We start from the raw sequence: 18,834 nt of genomic DNA on the forward strand, positions 1-18,834 counted from the left end.
GCTCCCAGGAGTGTGTGTGTGTGTTAACCTGCAGGGCAAATGAGTTATTATTTATGATGATGATTTTAGGTTTGTGACTTCCCTGCGTCTTACTCACGCTTGAGAAATACCCTGAGACATACCGCTGTCCTTTTCCCCGTGACATGATTTCATTGGTAAATGTAATGTGGTAGAAACCATCCTACTGAACATGCCTATTGAAATCTGTCAGAGAAAAGGATGCCTTTAAACATCCATTACTTTGAAGATGAGCCTCGCTGATCATGTAATTGGTGTCAATGCCGCCTTCTAGTGGCTGCATGTGTGAACTGCTTTGTTTGTTTTACAGGAGGATCTCTGGATAGTAGCAGGTTGTCTTACTCAGAGTCTGAGTCCACCTTCCTTTCCTACAGGTAAGAACTCATGTTGCTGTGCTGTGTGTGTTCATGCTTAATGTGTGCGTGTGATTTATATTTTGGTCCTTGTCACATGCAGATCGAATTCTGTGTATTGCACATTAGATTAAATACAATTGCACCAACTCACCAAAACTTCTCATCTCTCCCGTTACCCACCTCTCTCCGAAGGAAAGAATGGGATGACCTGTTCCTGAACAGTAATTATCTGGCCAGGATTCGGCAGGCAGGCATCAGCGGCCGATTGCGGAGCAGCCGATTCCGCAGTGTGTGCTGGAAGGTAAACCACTCACAAAGATTTCTCTCAGGTTTCTCTCTTCAGAATACTCTGTGTATGGATGTGTCTTATTTGATTATCTAGGTAATGGGATTGAACGGTTTTAATAAAAAAACATGTATAACCCCTTTTTCTCCCTGATTTGTCTTATCCAATTGGTAGTTAATCTTGTATCATCGTTGCAACTCCCGTACGGACAAAGGAGAGGCGAAGATCGAGAGCTGTGCGTCCTCCGAAACAAAACCCTGCCATGCCGCACTGCTTCTTGACACAATGCACGCTTACCATGGAAGCCAGCCGCACCAATGTGTCGGAGAAAACACTGTACAGCTGGTGACAGTGTCAGCATGAATGTGCCGTGCCTGCCACAGGAGTCACTAGTGTTACGGGACAAGGACATCCTGGCCGGCCAAAACCTCCCCTAACCCGGATGACGCTTGGCCAATTGTGCGCCGCCTCATCGGTCTCCCGGTCGCGGCAGACTGCGACATAGCCCAGTATCGAACCAGGATCTGTAGTAACACGCTGCGCCACTCGGGAGGAACAATGGATTAAAAGTTAACACTGATATGACTGTTGTGTGAAAGGTGTTTTATCTATAGTGTTTAATGTTTTATTTGCTACTGTGCGGTCAACGGTATCTGAAGGAAGTTCTAGCATGTCTGTTGTCTTCTAGTTGTACCTGGAGGTCCTTCCTGAAGATAAGAGCCAATGGCTCAACAAGACCAAGGAGCTGCGATCCCAGTATGAGAAGATCAAAGAGACTGTGAGTTATTGTGTGTGTCTCTGTGTGTTTGTGTGTGTGCCAGTCACTGACTCTCTCCCCTCTCGTCTCAGCACATCACCAACCCCCGTAAAGCTGCAGGCCAGCAGGACCTGGTGGTCAACAATCCACTCTCACAAGACGAGGGGGTAAGTGTAGTGAAGCCTGAGTGTCTCTGAATACACCTCCTTATCCATAATGGGGTATATGGACGTCCTAAATATCCCTCTGTCACAGGACTAAGGGGGTATCCCTGTTGTAAATGTCTATCATACCTTTATTATGATGTACAGCTAACTGCCAAAATAAAGGAAACACCAACATAGGGCCTTAATAGGGCGTTGGGCCAGAACAGCTTCAACGCACCGTGACAGATTCGACACCTTCCACAAGAAATTCCATAATTTAGTGTTTTGTTGGTGGTTGAAAACGCTGTCTTAGGCACTGTCTCCAGAATCTCCCATAGGTGTTTAATTGGGTTGAGATCTGGTGAATGAGTGGGCCATAGCATGTGGTTTACATAATTTTCATGCTCATCAGACCATTCAGTAAACACTCGTGCCCTGTGGATGGGGCATTGTCATCCTATGAGGGCATAGCTATGGTAGCCAAAATAGTGGCACGCCCAGCATTTTTATTCATGATCCTAATCATGATGTGATGTTAATTGCTTAATTAACTCTGGAACCCAACCTGTGTGGAAGCACCTGCTTTCAATATACTTTGTTTCCCTCAAATGTACTCAAGTGTTTCCATTATTTTGGCAGTTACCTGTATGTCCCTATATTGTGTTATAATGTATTGCAACATATAAGTATGGTAAATGGGTTTATGGTGTATTTCCTGGTTCATATGTCCCTGTGCTCTCCTCTCCCTCCTGTCCAGAGCCTGTGGAACAAGTTCTTCCAGGACAAAGAGCTGAGAGGGATGATCAAACAGGACGTGATGAGAACGTGAGTCTGCTACACTTTTAAATACATCTCTGGTAATCAAATAATGTCACTAAAGTCCTTCTCCGGTCTACTGTATGCCTCTCATATAAACACCATCTTACCTTTCCCATCACTTCTCTCTCCTCTCCCCTCTTTTTAAATGTTTTCTCTTCTCTCCCTCTATCGTCTCTTCTGTCTGTAGCTTTCCTGAGATGCGTTACTTCCAAGACGAGGCTGTCAGGACCAAGCTGACAGACATCTTGTTCTGCTATGCCCGAGAGAACGAACTGCTACTGTACAAACAGGTACCACTACACCATTAGTTACAAGTTGAACAGGCACACAATGTTACATTTGCACACCATGACAGGGCCACCAGGCATGCTGTTGTAACTCCTAGACTAGACCGTATACTGTCCACATTGTGCTACACAGGGAGAGCATAGATGCCCAGTCAATGTTCTAACAGGAAGTGACATACGGCTGGCCACTGGTTAATTAAGTTTAATGATGCTCTGTCAAAACTGATAACACAACTCGTGCATCACGCTGAGAGAAACACAGGCCATGCTGAATCATGTTCTCTTTCTGTCTCTCTCGGTATCTGTGACCTCGCTGACTCTGACTCTCTCTGTCTGCAGGGAATGCATGAGTTGTTGGCTCCTATCGTGTTTGTCCTGCACTGTGACCATCAGGCCTTTCAGCACGCCAGCGAGACCGCGTACCCCAGGTCAGTCACACCGGCACCCCTACTTCACATCTATCTCCTACCCTTCAGTTACACCCTATGCTGTCCATTCCTCCAAATTGGTTTGTGTTGATCTAATGCTGTTGTCTTTGGTCCACAGTGAGGAGATGCTTTCTCTACTGAATCCTATGTTCCATGAGCATGATGCCTAGTGAGTGAAATATGCATTTGACATTCTTCTACATTCTAAACGTGGAAATCATATGGACAGGTCAGACTTCTAACATGTTCTTGTTGAGACCGTTCTCCTGTGTGTGTCTGTGTTCTGCAGTGCCATGTTCTCCCAGCTGATGGAGACAGCAGAACCCTGGTTCTCCAGCTTGGAGAGAGAAGTCAGAAGGGTCAGTGCTCTTGTTAAAGTTGTAGCACTCACCGGCTACTGAAGCTCCATTGTAGCTGCTGCTTATGCTATTCTAACGTATATCAGCGTTGTATTTTATGTTCATGTTATTCCACTGTTGACATCATCTGAACACTGTTGATGTTGTCTGAACGTTCTCCTCAGGGGAAGGACGAGATGCTGACCAGCATGCCGTTCGCCCGTCCGCAGGACTCGGGGCCGTCTGTTGCCATAGTGACCAAAGTGAACCGCATCCAGGACCAACTGGTGAAGAAGCACGACGTGGAGCTGCACATGCACGTCAACCGCCTGGAGATCGCCCCGCAGATATACGGCATGTGAGTACTGCCACCTGTCTGTGTATTGTCTGCCTGCGTCTCTTTAAACGTGTGTTTGCGTCTCTAGTCGCTGGGTGCGTCTGCTGTTTGGCCGTGAGTTCCCCCTGCAGGACCTGTTGGTGGTGTGGGATGCCCTGTTTGCTGACAGCATCACTCTAGACCTGGTGGACTATGTCTTCGTAGCCATGCTGCTCTACATCAGAGATGCCTGTAAGAACCTCCCTCACTGCCCATCAATACATGTCAGTCACATAGATGGTTGGTTGCCAGTCATAGTCAGCTATTCAGCCAGTCGTATTCAGCCGCCCTTAGTCAGCTATTCAGCCGGCTATTATCTGCCGGCCGGCCATTCATTTGGCCATTCAGCCATTGTCAGCAAGACATTCACCCATTGCCAGCCAGCCGTTGCCAGCCAGCCAGCCGTTGTCTGTCTGCATATCAGCCAGCCAGCCGTCGGTCAGCCAGCCAGCCGCTGGTGGTGGTGGTGGTTGTCCAGCCAGCCGTCGTCGTTCAGCCAGCCGTTGTCTGACATAGTCTACGGCTGACTGTCAGCCATTCAGACAGTCAGCCATAGTCAACCAGCTATTCAGCCAGCCTGCCTGATAGCCTAGCCGTCTGTCTGCTAGCTAGTGTCTGTCACGGAGCCTTGCTAACTCTTTGTTTTTTCCTGTGTCTCAGTGATAGCGAGTAACTTCCAGACCTGTCTTGGCCTTCTAATGCACTACCCACCTATAGGAGACATCCACACCCTACTACACAAGGCTCTGTTCCTCAGAGATCCCAAGGTAAGAACACACACAAGCTGTCCTGGCTCCAGCACACATTCTGTCCTGTCCAGTCTCCTCCATTTGACCACTGACCCGTGTAAACTGTGACTGCTTGGTCCCATCACGGTGTGGTGTTCCTGACAGACGTGCAGGTCTGATCCGGTGTGACACAACCGCCCCGGGTCGGACTGCATTGTCCAGACGCGTCCCCGTCTCCCCCTGGGGTGGTACAGGGGGAGATGGGATGGATTGATGCAGATGGGTGACATTTGAGGCGGAAGAGATGAGGGTTAGGGAAAAGAGGGGTGGAGAGGAGAAGGGAAAGATGGAAAAGTGGCTGAATCACTTGTTTTTATGATATCTATCAATTTAAGGCGGTTGGGACATGACCATGATAGTCAGAGTAGTTGGCTAAAGCACCGATCTGGGACTAGGCTATGTGGGGGAGCCCCCACCCAACAGTATTTTTCACACCGTCTCTATTTCATCACTATTTAATGAGCTGTATTCACTGATGCCTTTTCCTTTAGAACAATCCTCGGCCAGCCAACTACCAGTTTCAACAGAATCTGGACTATTACAAGACCAGAGGAGCGGACCTGGTCAACAACACCCGGTAAGCAGACACACACAGTACAGCACGAGGAACAGTCATGGTAACAAACACACACTGTTGTTTCACAATATTCTGCTAAACTAAGCCTTTCTCTCTTTTCTCCTCTCTCAGTGCCAGTGGCAAGATGGCTCCTCTCAACATCAACAAGGTCTCCAGCAGTCTGCTCAGCTTCGGTAGGAAGCTCATCGCCCCTGCTCTGTCAGTGGGTGGCTCCAGCGGCATCTCTCCAATTAATAGCGAGGTCCTGTCTGCCCCCTCCCCCGTCACTGTGGGTCCTCACCCCCAGGCCGAGCCCTTGTTGTCTGGCCATGCATCCCTGCAGACGCAGACACCCCCCCATTCCCAGCACCACCGCCTACTCAAGTCTGAGAGTATGCCTGTCCACCTGAGCAAAGGTGAGGGTCAGAAACACATGCACGTGCGCACACACTTTTACGCTGAACAGGCACACTGAAGCTCGCATGTCCATACATACAAGTGCTTAGTTACATCATGAGAAGGTTTACTCAATAAGCACATGATAGCAGTACTGGACTCTGGACTGTGTGTGTGTCCACAAGTGACACGATAGCCTTACTCTCCTGTCTGTTCAATGTAGTTTCAGGAGGAGTCTCTCAGGTTCCTGTCCCAGCCCACATTTTCTCTGACACAAAAGGTAACTGCTACCACAGCACCTACTTGCTTGTGTGTGTGATGTGCTGGCATGTTTTTGCATTCCCTTTGTGACCAGTTAGTTTCAACCCTGACCTCTGACTGTCACAGTACTGCTGGCTTTCTGTACTCTTTTCCTCCTGGTTACTTAATCAACCAATAAATAGCATTATTGTTCAAACACCCATTCACCCTTGTCTTAATCAATCACTGAACGCTACAGGCCAGCAGTACTGAGGCAGTCCAGAGTTTTGTATTTATGGATCCCCATTAGTTCCTGCCAAGGCAGCAGCTACTCTTCCTGGGGTCCAGCAAAATTAAGGAAATGTATCAAATTTAAAAAACATGACAATGATTCACAGATTTCACAACATACTGTGTTCTCAGGCCCCTACTCCACCACTACAACACATCTACAGGACTGAATCCATGTGTGTGTATAGTGCATATGTTATTGTGTGTGTTTGTTGCTTCACAGTCCTCGCTGTTCCATAAGGTGTATTTTGATCTTTTAAAAAATGTATTTTACTGCTTGCATCAGTTACTTGATGAGTTCCATGTACTGGCTCTATGTAGTACTGTGTACCTCCCATAGTCTGTTCTGGACTTGGGGATTGTGAAGAGACCTCTGGTGGCATGTCTTGTGGGGTAGGCATCGGTGTCTGAGCTGTGTGCTAGTCGTTTAATGCTCGGTGCTGTCAACATGCCAATACCTCTCATAAATACAAGTAGTGATGAAGTCAATCTCTCCTACACTTTGAGCCAGGAGAGATTGACATGCATATTATTAATATTAGCTCTGTGTACATCCAAGGGCCAGCTGTGCTGCCCTGTTCTGACCTAATTGCAATTTTACTAAGTCCCTTTTTGTGGCACACCACTGAACAGTTTTCCAGATGTGACAAACCTTGTTGATGGTAGAGCAGCGCTTTATTATGGACAGACATCTACCCATCTTAACTACTGTTGTATCAACATGTTTTGACCATGACAGTTTACAATCCAGGGTTACTCCAAGCAGTTTAGTCACCTCTACTTGGTCAATTTCGACATGATTTAGTTGAGGTTTAGGATTTAGTGAATAATTTGTCCCAAACACAAGGTTTTTAGTTGAAATATTTACCTTATTCATTGCCACCCACTCTGCATGTTGTATCTACCTGGTAGTTCTCCCTGGTCCAGGCTCTCTAGGACCAAGGTTGTCAACAACTGGACTGGTCCATCTGTTCTTCTCCTCTCTCTCTCTGCTACTCAAAGCCCACATGTCTTTCTCTCTTTCAGGCCAAATCTCCAGGACAGCTAGCTCCTCCCCCAGCATAGAGAGCCTCTCTGGAGGGCGGGGTCACACCACTGCATCCCCACCCCTTCCTGTCACCAGGGAAAGTGACACCAGCACGTCGTCTCCGCCCCTCTCGGCCACCAGGAAGGATTCCTTCTTCAACATCACTCGCTCCCGCTCCCACAGCAAGACCATGATTGGCAAGAAAGAGGCTGTGAGTTCACTAGCTCTGTCTCTCACCTATCTCCTATTTCTCTCCTCGATCTCCCTCTAAGTATCCACACTCTCTCTAACGCTGTCCCCTCTGTGTTGTGTCAGGAGGAGGAGTTGGAGGCCCAGGTGTCCTTCCTGCAGGGTCAGATCAACGACCTGGAGGCCATGAGCAAGTACTGTGCCAAGATGATGAACACACATATTGGTAAGTCTACCTACTACCAATACAATAGTGGAAAAATCTGCTGTTCTGCCCTTTTAGCAGTTAACCCCCAACAAACAGGGGCGGCAGGTAGCCTAGTGGTTAGACCGTTGGGCCAGTAACTGAAAGGTTGTTGGATCAAATCCCTGAGCTGACAAGGTAAAAATCTGTTGTTCGGCTCTGAACAAGGCAGTTAACCCACTGGCTTGCCAAGTTAAATAAAAAAAAACAGCAACTGCTCCCCGGGCGCCGACGACATGGACGGTGATTTAAGGCACGACACCAAATCTGCCAAATAGTGCTTCTAATAACTCTATTGTAAATACTGTGAAGAGAGATAGTTCAGAGGTTAAGTTGTTTAAAAATATTAGGTCCATTATCATTTCTACACACATACACCTCAACACTTGGCCCGACAAATAAGATTGTTGACCAATCAGGACCTGAATATGACTGCACGTCACATAATTTAACATTTTTTTTTTAACATAGTTATTAAACATTGATTGCACTCACTTGTATTTTATAGCCATTCACCGATACTTATGCTATGATGCTGGTCAAGTTTGGTGTCGCACACCTGACCCTGACGCATGAGGCAGACACACACCTCCCCAAGCTCTGGGACAGTGCTGGTGAGAAACAAAGAAAGCTTGCTGATGGATGCAAACAATGTTCTCCACAAAAAAACATAGCAAAATAACAATCTGTTTCAGTAGCTATAGTTAGCTATCTACCTAGGTTTCATAATTTAAAATACCCATAATTTGGCCTCCTGAGTGGTGCTTGAGGCGTCACTACAGACCTGGGTTCGATCCCAGGCTGTGTCACAACCAGCCGTGACCGGGAGTCCCATAGGGCGGCGCACAATTGGCCCAGCGTCGTCTGGATTAGGGAAGAGTTTGGCTAGGTTTGCTTTACTTGGCTCATCACGCTCTAGCGACTCCTTGTGGCGGGCTGGTAGCCTGCAGGCTGACTGGTCGTCAGGTAGACCGTGTTTCCTCCGACACATTGGTGTGGCTGGCTTCCGGATTAAGTGGGCGGGTGTTAAGAAGAGTGGTTTGGCGGGTCATGTTTCGGACACGTGACTCAACCTTTTCCTCTCCCGAGCCCGTTAGGGAGTTGCAGCGATGAGACAAGATTGCAGTTGGATATCACAAAATTGGGGAAAAGGGGGTAACATCCTTTTATTTACTTATACCCATAATTTACAAGACCGTTTTAGTATTTGGTTGATGATGGTCGGACCCACCTATGTGAAGCTTGCGGTTTGCCTTCAAAATAAAAGTCCCTCATTGAAAGTGATGCAAATAGAGAATCATGCCATAGTTGGTGCTTAACAAGGTTGGAATGTTATATAAATGCAACAAAAGCCAATTAGTTAATTTGAAAAATCAGTTCAAATCACTCTGGATATATTAGACTTTAGAATTGCATTGGGGGCATACTGTATTCTTAGGTAAGGCTGTACAGTGCAATAGGAATGTCAATACCCACAATAGGCAGACTGGGGAGGTGATTTCCCATAGTCAGTCCTGCAAGAGCTACGCTGAAAAAATGTGTGGACTCTTTACAGTTGTGTTCTGTGGGTGTCACTGAGTAGACTGATACCCAACATCATTGATCCACAATCCATAGGTAAGGCTTTACAGTGAAATACAAGTATGCCCCAATGCATACTGAAGTCTAATACATCACCAGTGCGATTTCAACACATTTGTTTTGTCAAATGAACTAATTGTTGTTTGTTGAATTTGCATAACATTTCAACCTTGTTCAGTATTATCTAGTCCAAATATTGCGTAATTCCACGATTTGTATCCATTTGCATTACTTTCAAAGAGGGACCTTTTTTTATTTAGAAAGCGAATTGCAAATTCCACTTGACTAATCCTTATTGTGGCTAGCTTCACATAAGTGTCGGGTCCAGTCTTATTACATTAGTTTGGGGGTAACAGGGCTAGGTAGCTGGCTAGCTTGTTTATTTACTTATCTATCTAGCTAGTTATTTTAATGAACAGAAGTTCGATTTAGAATAGGAGAACAAGTGGCTGCCTGGGTAATTCTTAGTCACATGGATTCCTAAATCATTGCTAAGAATATTGAAAATGGTTGCAGTTTCTGGTCAACATTTTCAGGGTGGTTGCATTGGTGCTAGCGAGATACCAAGCTAAAGCTAGCTAGCAATCCCAGAAGTTGCTAATAAAATCTATATCAAAGATATGAGTGACTTTATCATACTGCAAACCAAAGTCAACATAGTAGGGTGACAGCCTGGCTCCAATTTCCAAACTGTTATCAATGTTGACAAAATGCGTCATTATTATTCTGTATTTAATTTTGACTAGCTAGGTTGAATCAGGTGCAATTGTTTGGGATGTGGCTGGCAGGCAGAAGCGGTAGGGACTCGAAGCGGTAGGATCCCCATCCGTTCCCCCCCCAGCCTGTTGTTGCACATCTGGGAGAATGTTGGACTACCTTGCTTACATTTGCTTTATCCTGCTTGTTGATCCTGCATCTTATTTCAAATGTTTACAGACGTTTTCCCATTTGGTCGAACAAATAAACGTCTTATTACCAAAGTGCTATTGAAAACACATCGTGGCCGGTGTGTGCTTGTTTGTAGAGGTCTTCATTTCTTCAGCTTTAACAGCGCTGATGATCGTAGTGGTGGTGCTTGTTTGTAGAGGTCTTCATTTCTTCAGCTTTAACAGTGCTGCTGATCGTAGTGGTGGTGCTTGTTTGTAGAGGTCTTCATTTCTTCAGCTTTAACAGCGCTGCTTGTTTGTAGAGGTCTTCATTTCTTCAGCTTTAACAGCGCTGATGATCGTAGTGGTGGTGCTTGGCTTGCACATGCAAATTCAGCGAGCACAACATTCTATAATATACTTGTTATTTGACGGGTCAAATTAAAAGCTTATTTCACATTTTTTGACACGCAAAGACCCAAACGGCATTCCATATCTACATAGTTTTAGTTGATTTCTGTTAAGACTGGAGTTTTTTTCTTCAGAGAAACATTGAGAGAGAAAAAGAGTCATGACCCACCAGTTGAGAGTTGCTGAGTTAAGCTATAACCACAGGGATGTTTTGAGCAATCTAGTGATTTTAAATCCGTATACACATGTACTCAGTTGTGTGGTTAAAACAGGCTTTATTTGGTTAACTGGTTGGCTGTGTGTTACTGCTATATCTGTGATCTGATGTCTGTCTCAGGTAAGATCCAGGAGGTGATCCTACAGGAGCACCTGGAGAAAGAAGATGAGGTGTTGGTGTCACTGGCTGGACTCAAACAGGTGTGTGTGTATATGCATTTGTGCATGACAAATCACATTTTACAGTGAAATGCTTACTTATAAGCCCTTAACCAACAATGCAGTTAAGAAAATGAGTGAGTAAAAAATACAAATAAATCATTAAAGAGCAGCAGTAAAATAACAGTAGCGGGGCTATATACAGGGGGTACCTTTACAGAGTCACTGCGGGGGCACAGGTTAGTCGAGGTAATATGTAGGTATCATTAGTGACTGCGTAGATAATACGCAGGGAGTAGCAGCAGTGTAAAATAGGGGGGGGGGGAGACAAAGCACAGTCTGGGTAGCTATTTGACTAGATGTTCAGGAGTCTTATGGCTTGGGGTTAGAAGCTGTTTAGAAGCCTCTTGGACCTGCACTATGGTACAGCTTGCCCTGCAGTAGCAGAGAGAACAGTCTACGACTAGGGTGGCTGGAGTCTGACAAAACATTTTTTAGGGCCTTCCTCTGACACCGCCTGGTATAGAGGTCCTGGATGGCAGGAAGCTTGGCCTCGGAGATGTACTGGGCCGTACGCACTACCCTCTTTAGTGCTTTGTGGTCAGAGGCTGAGCAGTTGCCATACCAGGCAGTGATGCAACCAGTCAGGATGCTCTCGATTGTGCAGCTGTAGAACCTTTTGAACATCTGAGGACCCATGCCAAATCTTTTCAGTCTCCTGAGGGGGAATAGGTTTAGTCGTGCCCTCTTCGCGACTATCTTGGTGTGTTTGACCATGTTAGTTTGTTGGTGATGTGGAGGCCAAGGAACTTGAAGCTCTCAACCTGCTCCACTGCAGCCCCATCGATGAGAATGGGAGTGTGCTCGGTTCTCCTTTTCCTGTGGTCCACAATCATCTCCTTTGTCTTGATCACGTTGAGGGAGAGGTTGTTGTCCTGGCACTACATGGCCAGGTTTCTGACCTCCGTATAGGCTGTCTCGTTGTTGGTGATCAGGCCCACCCCTGTTGTGTTGTTGGCAAACTTAATGATGGTGTTGGAGTCGTGCCTGACCATGCAGTCATGAGTGAACAGGGAGTACAGTAGGGGACTGAGCACGCACCCGAGGAGCCCCCGTGTTGAGGATCAGCGTGGCAGATGTGTTGCTACCTACCATTACCACCTGGGGGCGGCCTGTGGAAGTCCAGGATCCAGTTGCAGAGGGAGGTGTTTAGTCCCAGGTTCCTTAGCTTAATGATGAGTTTTGAGGGCACTATGGTGTTGAACGCTGAGCTGTAGTCAATGAATAGCATTCTCACATACGTGTTCCTTTTGTCCAGGTGGGAAAGGGCAGTAGAGTGCATCATCTGTGGATCTGTTGGGGCGGAATGCAAATTGGAGTGGGTCTAGGGTTTCTGGGATAATGGTGTTGTGAGCCATGACCAGCCTTTCAAAGCACTTCATGGCTACAGACATGAGTGCTATGGGTCGGTAATCATTTAGGCATGTTACCTTGGTGTTCTTGGGCACAGGGACTACGGTGGTCTGCTTATTCTTCCAGAACGAGGTGAGTAATCGCTGTCCTGATATCTACAAGCTCTTTTTGGTCATAAGAGACGGTGGCAGAAACATTATGTACAAAATAAGTTAGAATTTAACGCAAAAAAACCACACAATAGCATAATTGGTTAGGAGACCCGTAAAACGGCAGCCATTTCCTCCGGCGCTTGTAAATATTGGCATTTAACCATATGTGTTGTCAGTTCGTGTGTTCTTTGTACTCTCTCTCTGTGTGTGTGTGTGTGTGTGTGTGTGTTCATCATGACTTGCTCTGTGTATTTGTGAATGAATCCTTCAGATCAAGGACATCCTGAAGGGAGCGCTGCGTTTCAACCAGAGCCTGCTGGAGGCTGAGGAGAACGAGGAGATCACCATCGCTGACGACCACTATGACATCGCCTCCAATGCCGCTGCAGCCATCGTAGAACAGCTCGCCAACTGTCACCATGACAAACACCCCTTCCAGGCCACACCGCAGCGTGGTGACGGTGATGGAGAACAGAAGGACAGAGAGGAGGAAGAGCATGAGCACACGGAGTCAGAGCAACAGGTGAACACACACATGGTTATATTCATACATACTCTTTGCAGTGTACCCTTGCATACTTTGGTACTTGCAAATAGAGACCATTCACACCCGTTCCGATATCCCACCACTTCGTATACATCCCCTATACATCAAATGTTTTGATGCATTGTGGGTAAATGGTGACTTTATTTGTGATACAAGGTGATTTGTAGATCAGCCTGTCAGCAGCAGTGTTGAACAAGCCCCTTGTCTCCCCATGCAGGCGTCTCCCCCAGAGTCATCTCTGTCTGTGGGTTCGGAGGGGAAGAACTGGGACGACTACATCCTGGTCTCGCAGGACGGAGAGCTGCAGCCCACCGAGGGAGGGGCCGAGAGGACCCCTCCAATCAGACTGCTCCGTGGCTCGCTCAGGGTGGAGCCGGAGGGCGTGGGGGTGTTCCAGGACCCCCTAATGGGTGCAGCGTCTGGCTCCTCCAGCCCAGACGAGGGCAGCACTCACAGCAAAGACTATGACTTCACCATCGTCAACCCCCAGGACCTGTGAGGGACTATACTGTACTGATTTGGGTGGGAGTTACCCCTAACCAGAGATGTAGGATCAGTTTATCTATCCCCACCTTAACCATTAGGGGGAGAAATGCAAAACTGACCGTAGATCAGTCTTTAGGGGGTTACTTCATCCCAAACTGGAGGATATGCTGTTTCACAGGGGCAAACCAATGTGCCACTGCTGGATGAAACTTGCACATGTGGACTGGGCTATGACAGCCAACCTACTGTCAGGCAGTCGCCAATACTTTATCATTTCCTCTGTCTGTCCTCATGTCTGACACATTACCCTCTCTAACCTGATCTGTGTCCTTGAATACTATAGATCTCTCCTATGCCTATTGCCTGCCCTCCTGTATGCTTGGGTCTTAGCAGTTATCCAACCCCACCTCTGACTTCAAGACAAGTGACTTTAATAGTAATACCCATTTTGCCACAAGATGGCACCACCAGACAGTTCACTACAGGCTACCCTCAGGAGCTGGAATTCATACTGCATTTATCAGTGTGGGGAATCCTTTCCCTTCTCTCTGTATGTAGCAGTAATTGAAGGGTAGGGTAGTACCCTGTTTCTCCAGGTAGGGGAGCTGTCTGTCCATCTAATGCCTGTGTCTAAAGATGACTTGTCTTACCGCCATTCATCTCTTCTTTGATTGGTCTTTAACTGTTCAAGAGAAGTTGCTCCTAACAGATCTAGGATCAGACTCCCAATCGCTAGTCCTTCACCTACCATTAGGGGGATTTTAAAATATCTGATTCTGTATCGGTTGTTAGGGACAACTTCTAACCAGTGCCTGTAAATCATTGGCAGATTACTTGACTCCCTCTTTCTCCTTGACGTTGTTAGAAGCTATTTTAACCTGCACTGCATTACAAGGTGAAAGTTTTTGTTTTTTTAAGAAATTAATTCAAATGTATCTATGGAATAATAACATAGATTTCATTATTTCCGGTGTCCCTGTATTTAGTTCTCTTGCTTCCTGTGGTAGCCAAGTAAAGCATTGCACATAAGGGATGTCCCTATAACCCAGATTAACTAGACCAATAAAAGCATTGCTCTTGCTAAAGTATGCCTGTGTCGTTGTGGCTTTGTACGGCTTTGTACTGCTTTTCAACAGGACATTGTAGTCTGTAGCAACATGCTGAATTGTGAGTACAACTTAACTCTTCAGCCGTACAAATTGAATAGAGCCTGACCCTTTAGTGTGTTTGGTGGGTGTTATCGGTCAGTGATCACCAGACTGATGTGTGTGTGACATTTGAAAATGCCAGTTCAATACTTTGTGGCTTCTCTTTGATGTCAGGCCCTAGTTGTGTGTCTCTGATTGCATGTGTGGCTATCAAGAGTCCAGGGTCAAAGCTGTGTGATTTTTGAAAGCACTGTTTTATGGTAATAAAGACACAGCCAGATTATAAATTAGCTGGTTTATTTGCATATAGTTATTTTTATCCAGGTAGGCCAGTTGAGAACAAGTTCTCATTTACAACTGCGACCTAGTTTGGATGTAGTAACACATCTAATGGATATGGTTTGGAGGAGATATTGATGACAACTTGTTTTATAACATCAGGTGAATAACAAAGGTTTTCAAGACGCCAACCATTGTCTTCTGACAGGTGGCATCTAGGCAACGCTCATCCCTCAGTGCAGGCAGATTTGTCACACTGACTTAAGACAAAAGGCCAATGATTGAAAATGACCATTTTGTAAAAATGCAGTAATATTTTACTCAATTAGGATAAAACCAGATATTAAAATAGCGTAATGTGACAACACCATAACAAAACAGTGGTCTAAGTGCCATGGAAGGAGAACTTGAAATACTGTTACACTGTTTCTGATGGTTGAATCATTAACACTGTCTGGTTGAGTTAAATGAACCCTATGCCACCAATAGACATCCATAGAATTAGGATGAGTAGAACATTCGTGGACCTTCTGACCATAGCTTATTCTCATGCCATTTCTGACCAGCATCCCATTGACAGCCCAACTAGTCCAAATCTGAAACTGACCCTAACCAATTCAGAAATGAAATATGGGTTTAACACATCTCAGTTGGTAGACTGCTGGCGTTTGCAACTTCAGTATCGTGAGTTTGATTCCAGCCGGGGCCACCAATATGAAAGTGTATGTACTACGCACTGCTGTAAGTTGCTTTGGATAAAAGTGTCTGCTAAATGGCATTTTATTATTAGATATCAGTAGCATTCACACATTCTGTATCAGCCTCCTGAAGCACACACTTCTGTCAATCAGTTTCACTTTGTGCTACAGGCCTTCAAAACATATTCACACCCCTTTTTCTGGTAACATTTAGTTTGAAGGGGTCCTTGTTACATTGTAATTACACTGTAATAAGTACTGTGGTTAACTAGCAAGTGTGTAAATACAAAGGTGTTACAAATGGGCAGGTTTCCACTAAATTCACCAGCTTAGTGTTTCGCCTCTTCTCAGCTGCATACAGTAACAACTGTCTCAGGCTGTGATCAGTTGCGGATGTGCTGGGTATCTGAGAGATTATAGCTTATGCTCAATAGGCTGTAATTACTTAGCCTTGACTGTGCACTGTTCAAACTATATCTCCGCTCAGTGTTGTTGCTGGCACTTGACCCCAAAATAAAGTGCAGCATCTCGGTTAACTTGGTTGATCAGGTAAAAACAGATCAGTAGGTCAAACTCAATAACTTGGGTGGCATCCCAGATGTGGAAAAACACAGTACATGTAATGTTTGCCTAAGTACAATGTAATTACTAGTTGTTACACAGGATTTAGCTGGTTAAAAGTGTATATTGAAGGGTGCTTAGTTGTAATTAATGTGTACTCATACAGTACACTACCCATCCTGACAATCTGGCCCTCATTTTAAAGCTTCTGGAAGCTACACATTTCACAATAAGGTACAGAAATGAAACTTCCAGAAGCTTCAGGGCCAAGTTATCAGGATGGGTAGTGTCCTAAATTGAATCAATTTTAAGTAGAGGCTGTAACGCAACAAAATGTTGAAAAAAAAATCAAGGGGTGTGAATACTTTCTGAAGGGACTGTATAGTTTCATGACTCTGAAAACCCTCTTCACTCCCCCCAAAATAAACACAAACCAAGAGTAACAAACATTGCACATAGGGCCCGATTCAGACTTAGGAAATGCACGCACCCCTTTCCTACTGACTTGTCAGTAGTTGGTATTCAGACTTATCTTATGTAGGTGCGTAATTGGCTTTGCAGGTGTGGTTCCCTTACGCGAGCGAATAAATGTAATTACACAGCTGAAAATCTTCCCACTGGCTGACCAACAGATTTTCTTGTGGAGTTTTCAGTACATTTATCTAAAGCCACCCCTTAAAATTTTGCGTACCTTTTAATTAGAATTTTCTCAGCAGACAATATATGGAAAGAACTGTACAGAATATTAGGAATTAATGAAAGAAAGCCATGTAAATATACGTCTCCTTTTCAGCACCAATTGGTAGATTTAAAAATACTCAGATCATTGTATATTTTTTAGGGTTAGGAAAGTATTTGTGAAAAATTTAAAAAAGTACGTTTGGATGGCTTTTATGCACAAAATATATTGGTGAATCAAAAATAGTGGTTATAAATGTATGTGGGTAAAATGGACGGTGGCTACCGATAGTGGCTGATATTTAACAGAATACAAATTGTAAAAAAATATGGTGAGAAGTCGGGGCATATAATTAAAACATTCTATAAATCAACTCGGTAGGTTTGGCACTATACTATTATCAACCTACAGCTTGAGTCTCCACATTTCATCCCTGCAAGTTTTAAGGCCAGCATTTCATCAAATTCACTGTGGAAAAGTTGACATGTTGATCTGCTTCAGATTACTGACATATGACTGGTTTCACATTAATCTGGAGCGATCATCAAGGTAAAATAGTTCTAAACAATTGTAATGTATATGTACTATCCCCTTATCCAAATGGTTTACTCATTTACCTAGACCAAATTAATATTACTCATCAATTTGTAAATTACAGTGTGTGGAGAATAGTGTTATTTGTATCAGGAAAGAATGAAGTAGATGTTCCACCTGGAACCAACAGGTTGCTCGACCCTACCCATCCTTTCCTCGTACGTAAAGTTGGTGGAATTAAGGTAAGAATACAGCACACAGTGCCTTCGCAAAGTATTCAGACCCCTTGACTTCTTCCACATTTAGTTACATTACAGCCTTATACTAAAATGGATTAAATAGATCTTCAGCAAACTACACACAATACCTCACAATGATAAAGCGAACAGGTTCTTAGACATTTTTGCAAATGTATAAAAAATAAAAAAAACTTATTTCCATAAGTATTCAGACCCTTTGCTATGAGACTCGAAATTGAGCTCAGGTGGAGTCTGTTTCCATTGATCATCCTTGAGATGTTTCTACAACTTGATTGAAGTCCACTTGTGGTAAATTCAATTGATTGGACATGATTTGGAAAGGCACACACCTATCTATATAAGGTCCCACAGTTGACAGTGCATGTCAGAGCAAAAACCAAGCCATGAGATCAAAGGAATTGTCCGTAGAGTTCCAAGAATGGATTGTGTCGAGGCACAGATCTGGGGAAAGGTACCAAAAAATGTCTGCAGCATTGAAGGTCCCCAAGGACAGTGGCCTCCATCATTCTTAAATGGAAGAAGTTTAGAACCACAGAGGCTCTTCCTAGAGCTGGCTGCCCGGCCAAACTGAGCAATCGGGGGAGAAGGGCCCTGACCAAGAACCTGATGGTCAATCTGATAGAGCTCTAGAGTTCTTCTGAGGAGATGGGAGAACCTTCCAGAAGGACAACCATCTCTGCAGCACTCCACCAATCAGGCCTTTATGGTAGAGTGCCCACTCCTCAGTGCAAGACATATGACAGCCCACTTGGAGTTTGCCAAAAGGCACCTAAAGGCTCTCAGACCATGAGAAACAAGATTCTCTGGTCTGATGAAACCAAGATTGAACTCTTTGGCCTGAATGCCAAGCTTCAAGTCTGGAGGAAACCTGGCACCATCCCTACGGTGAAGCACGTAGTGGCAGCATCATGCTGTGGGTATGTTTATCAGCAGCAGGGACTGGGAGACTAGTCAGGTTCGAGGGAAAGATGAATGGAGCAAAGTATAGAGAGATCCTTGATGAAAACCCGCTCCAGAGCGCTCAGGACCTCAGACTGGGGTGAAGGTTCCCCTTCCAACAGGACAACGACCCTAAGCACACAGCCAAGACAATGCAGGAGTGGCTTCGGGACAAGTCTCAATGTCCTTGAGTGGTCCAGCCAGAGCCCGGACTTGAATCGAATTGAACATCTCTGGAGAGACCTAAAAATAGCTGTGCAATGACGCTCCCCATCCAACCTGACAGAGCTTGAGAGGATCTGCAGAGAAGAATGGGAGAAACTCCCCAAATACAGGTGTGCCAAGCTTGTAGCGTCATACCCA

At 45.2% G+C, this 18,834-nt stretch overlaps 1 protein-coding gene across 1 annotated transcript in view; it reads left to right on the plus strand.

Moving 5' to 3' along the window:
• The window catches only part of tbc1d5 (TBC1 domain family, member 5), a 28,468-nt gene extending 14,007 nt beyond the window's left edge, over nt 1–14,461 (plus strand). Inside the window, exons 4-23 of the mRNA XM_024440974.2 lie at nt 329–392; nt 567–675; nt 1,349–1,438; nt 1,510–1,584; nt 2,321–2,388; nt 2,570–2,672; nt 3,009–3,097; nt 3,216–3,266; nt 3,387–3,456; nt 3,621–3,793; nt 3,861–4,003; nt 4,472–4,578; nt 5,091–5,176; nt 5,288–5,571; nt 5,775–5,831; nt 7,109–7,320; nt 7,425–7,524; nt 10,738–10,817; nt 12,612–12,863; nt 13,105–14,461. Of these exons, the coding sequence (XP_024296742.1) occupies nt 329–392; nt 567–675; nt 1,349–1,438; nt 1,510–1,584; nt 2,321–2,388; nt 2,570–2,672; nt 3,009–3,097; nt 3,216–3,266; nt 3,387–3,456; nt 3,621–3,793; nt 3,861–4,003; nt 4,472–4,578; nt 5,091–5,176; nt 5,288–5,571; nt 5,775–5,831; nt 7,109–7,320; nt 7,425–7,524; nt 10,738–10,817; nt 12,612–12,863; nt 13,105–13,386 (2,495 nt within the window). The 3' untranslated portion in view covers nt 13,387–14,461. The remainder of the gene's footprint in view (nt 1–328; nt 393–566; nt 676–1,348; nt 1,439–1,509; nt 1,585–2,320; nt 2,389–2,569; nt 2,673–3,008; nt 3,098–3,215; nt 3,267–3,386; nt 3,457–3,620; nt 3,794–3,860; nt 4,004–4,471; nt 4,579–5,090; nt 5,177–5,287; nt 5,572–5,774; nt 5,832–7,108; nt 7,321–7,424; nt 7,525–10,737; nt 10,818–12,611; nt 12,864–13,104) is intronic.
• Nucleotides 14,462–18,834: the final 4,373 nt, after the last annotated feature.

This window comes from Oncorhynchus tshawytscha, linkage group LG13, assembly GCF_018296145.1.
Source record: "Oncorhynchus tshawytscha isolate Ot180627B linkage group LG13, Otsh_v2.0, whole genome shotgun sequence".
Taxonomy (NCBI): Eukaryota; Metazoa; Chordata; class Actinopteri; order Salmoniformes; family Salmonidae; genus Oncorhynchus; species Oncorhynchus tshawytscha.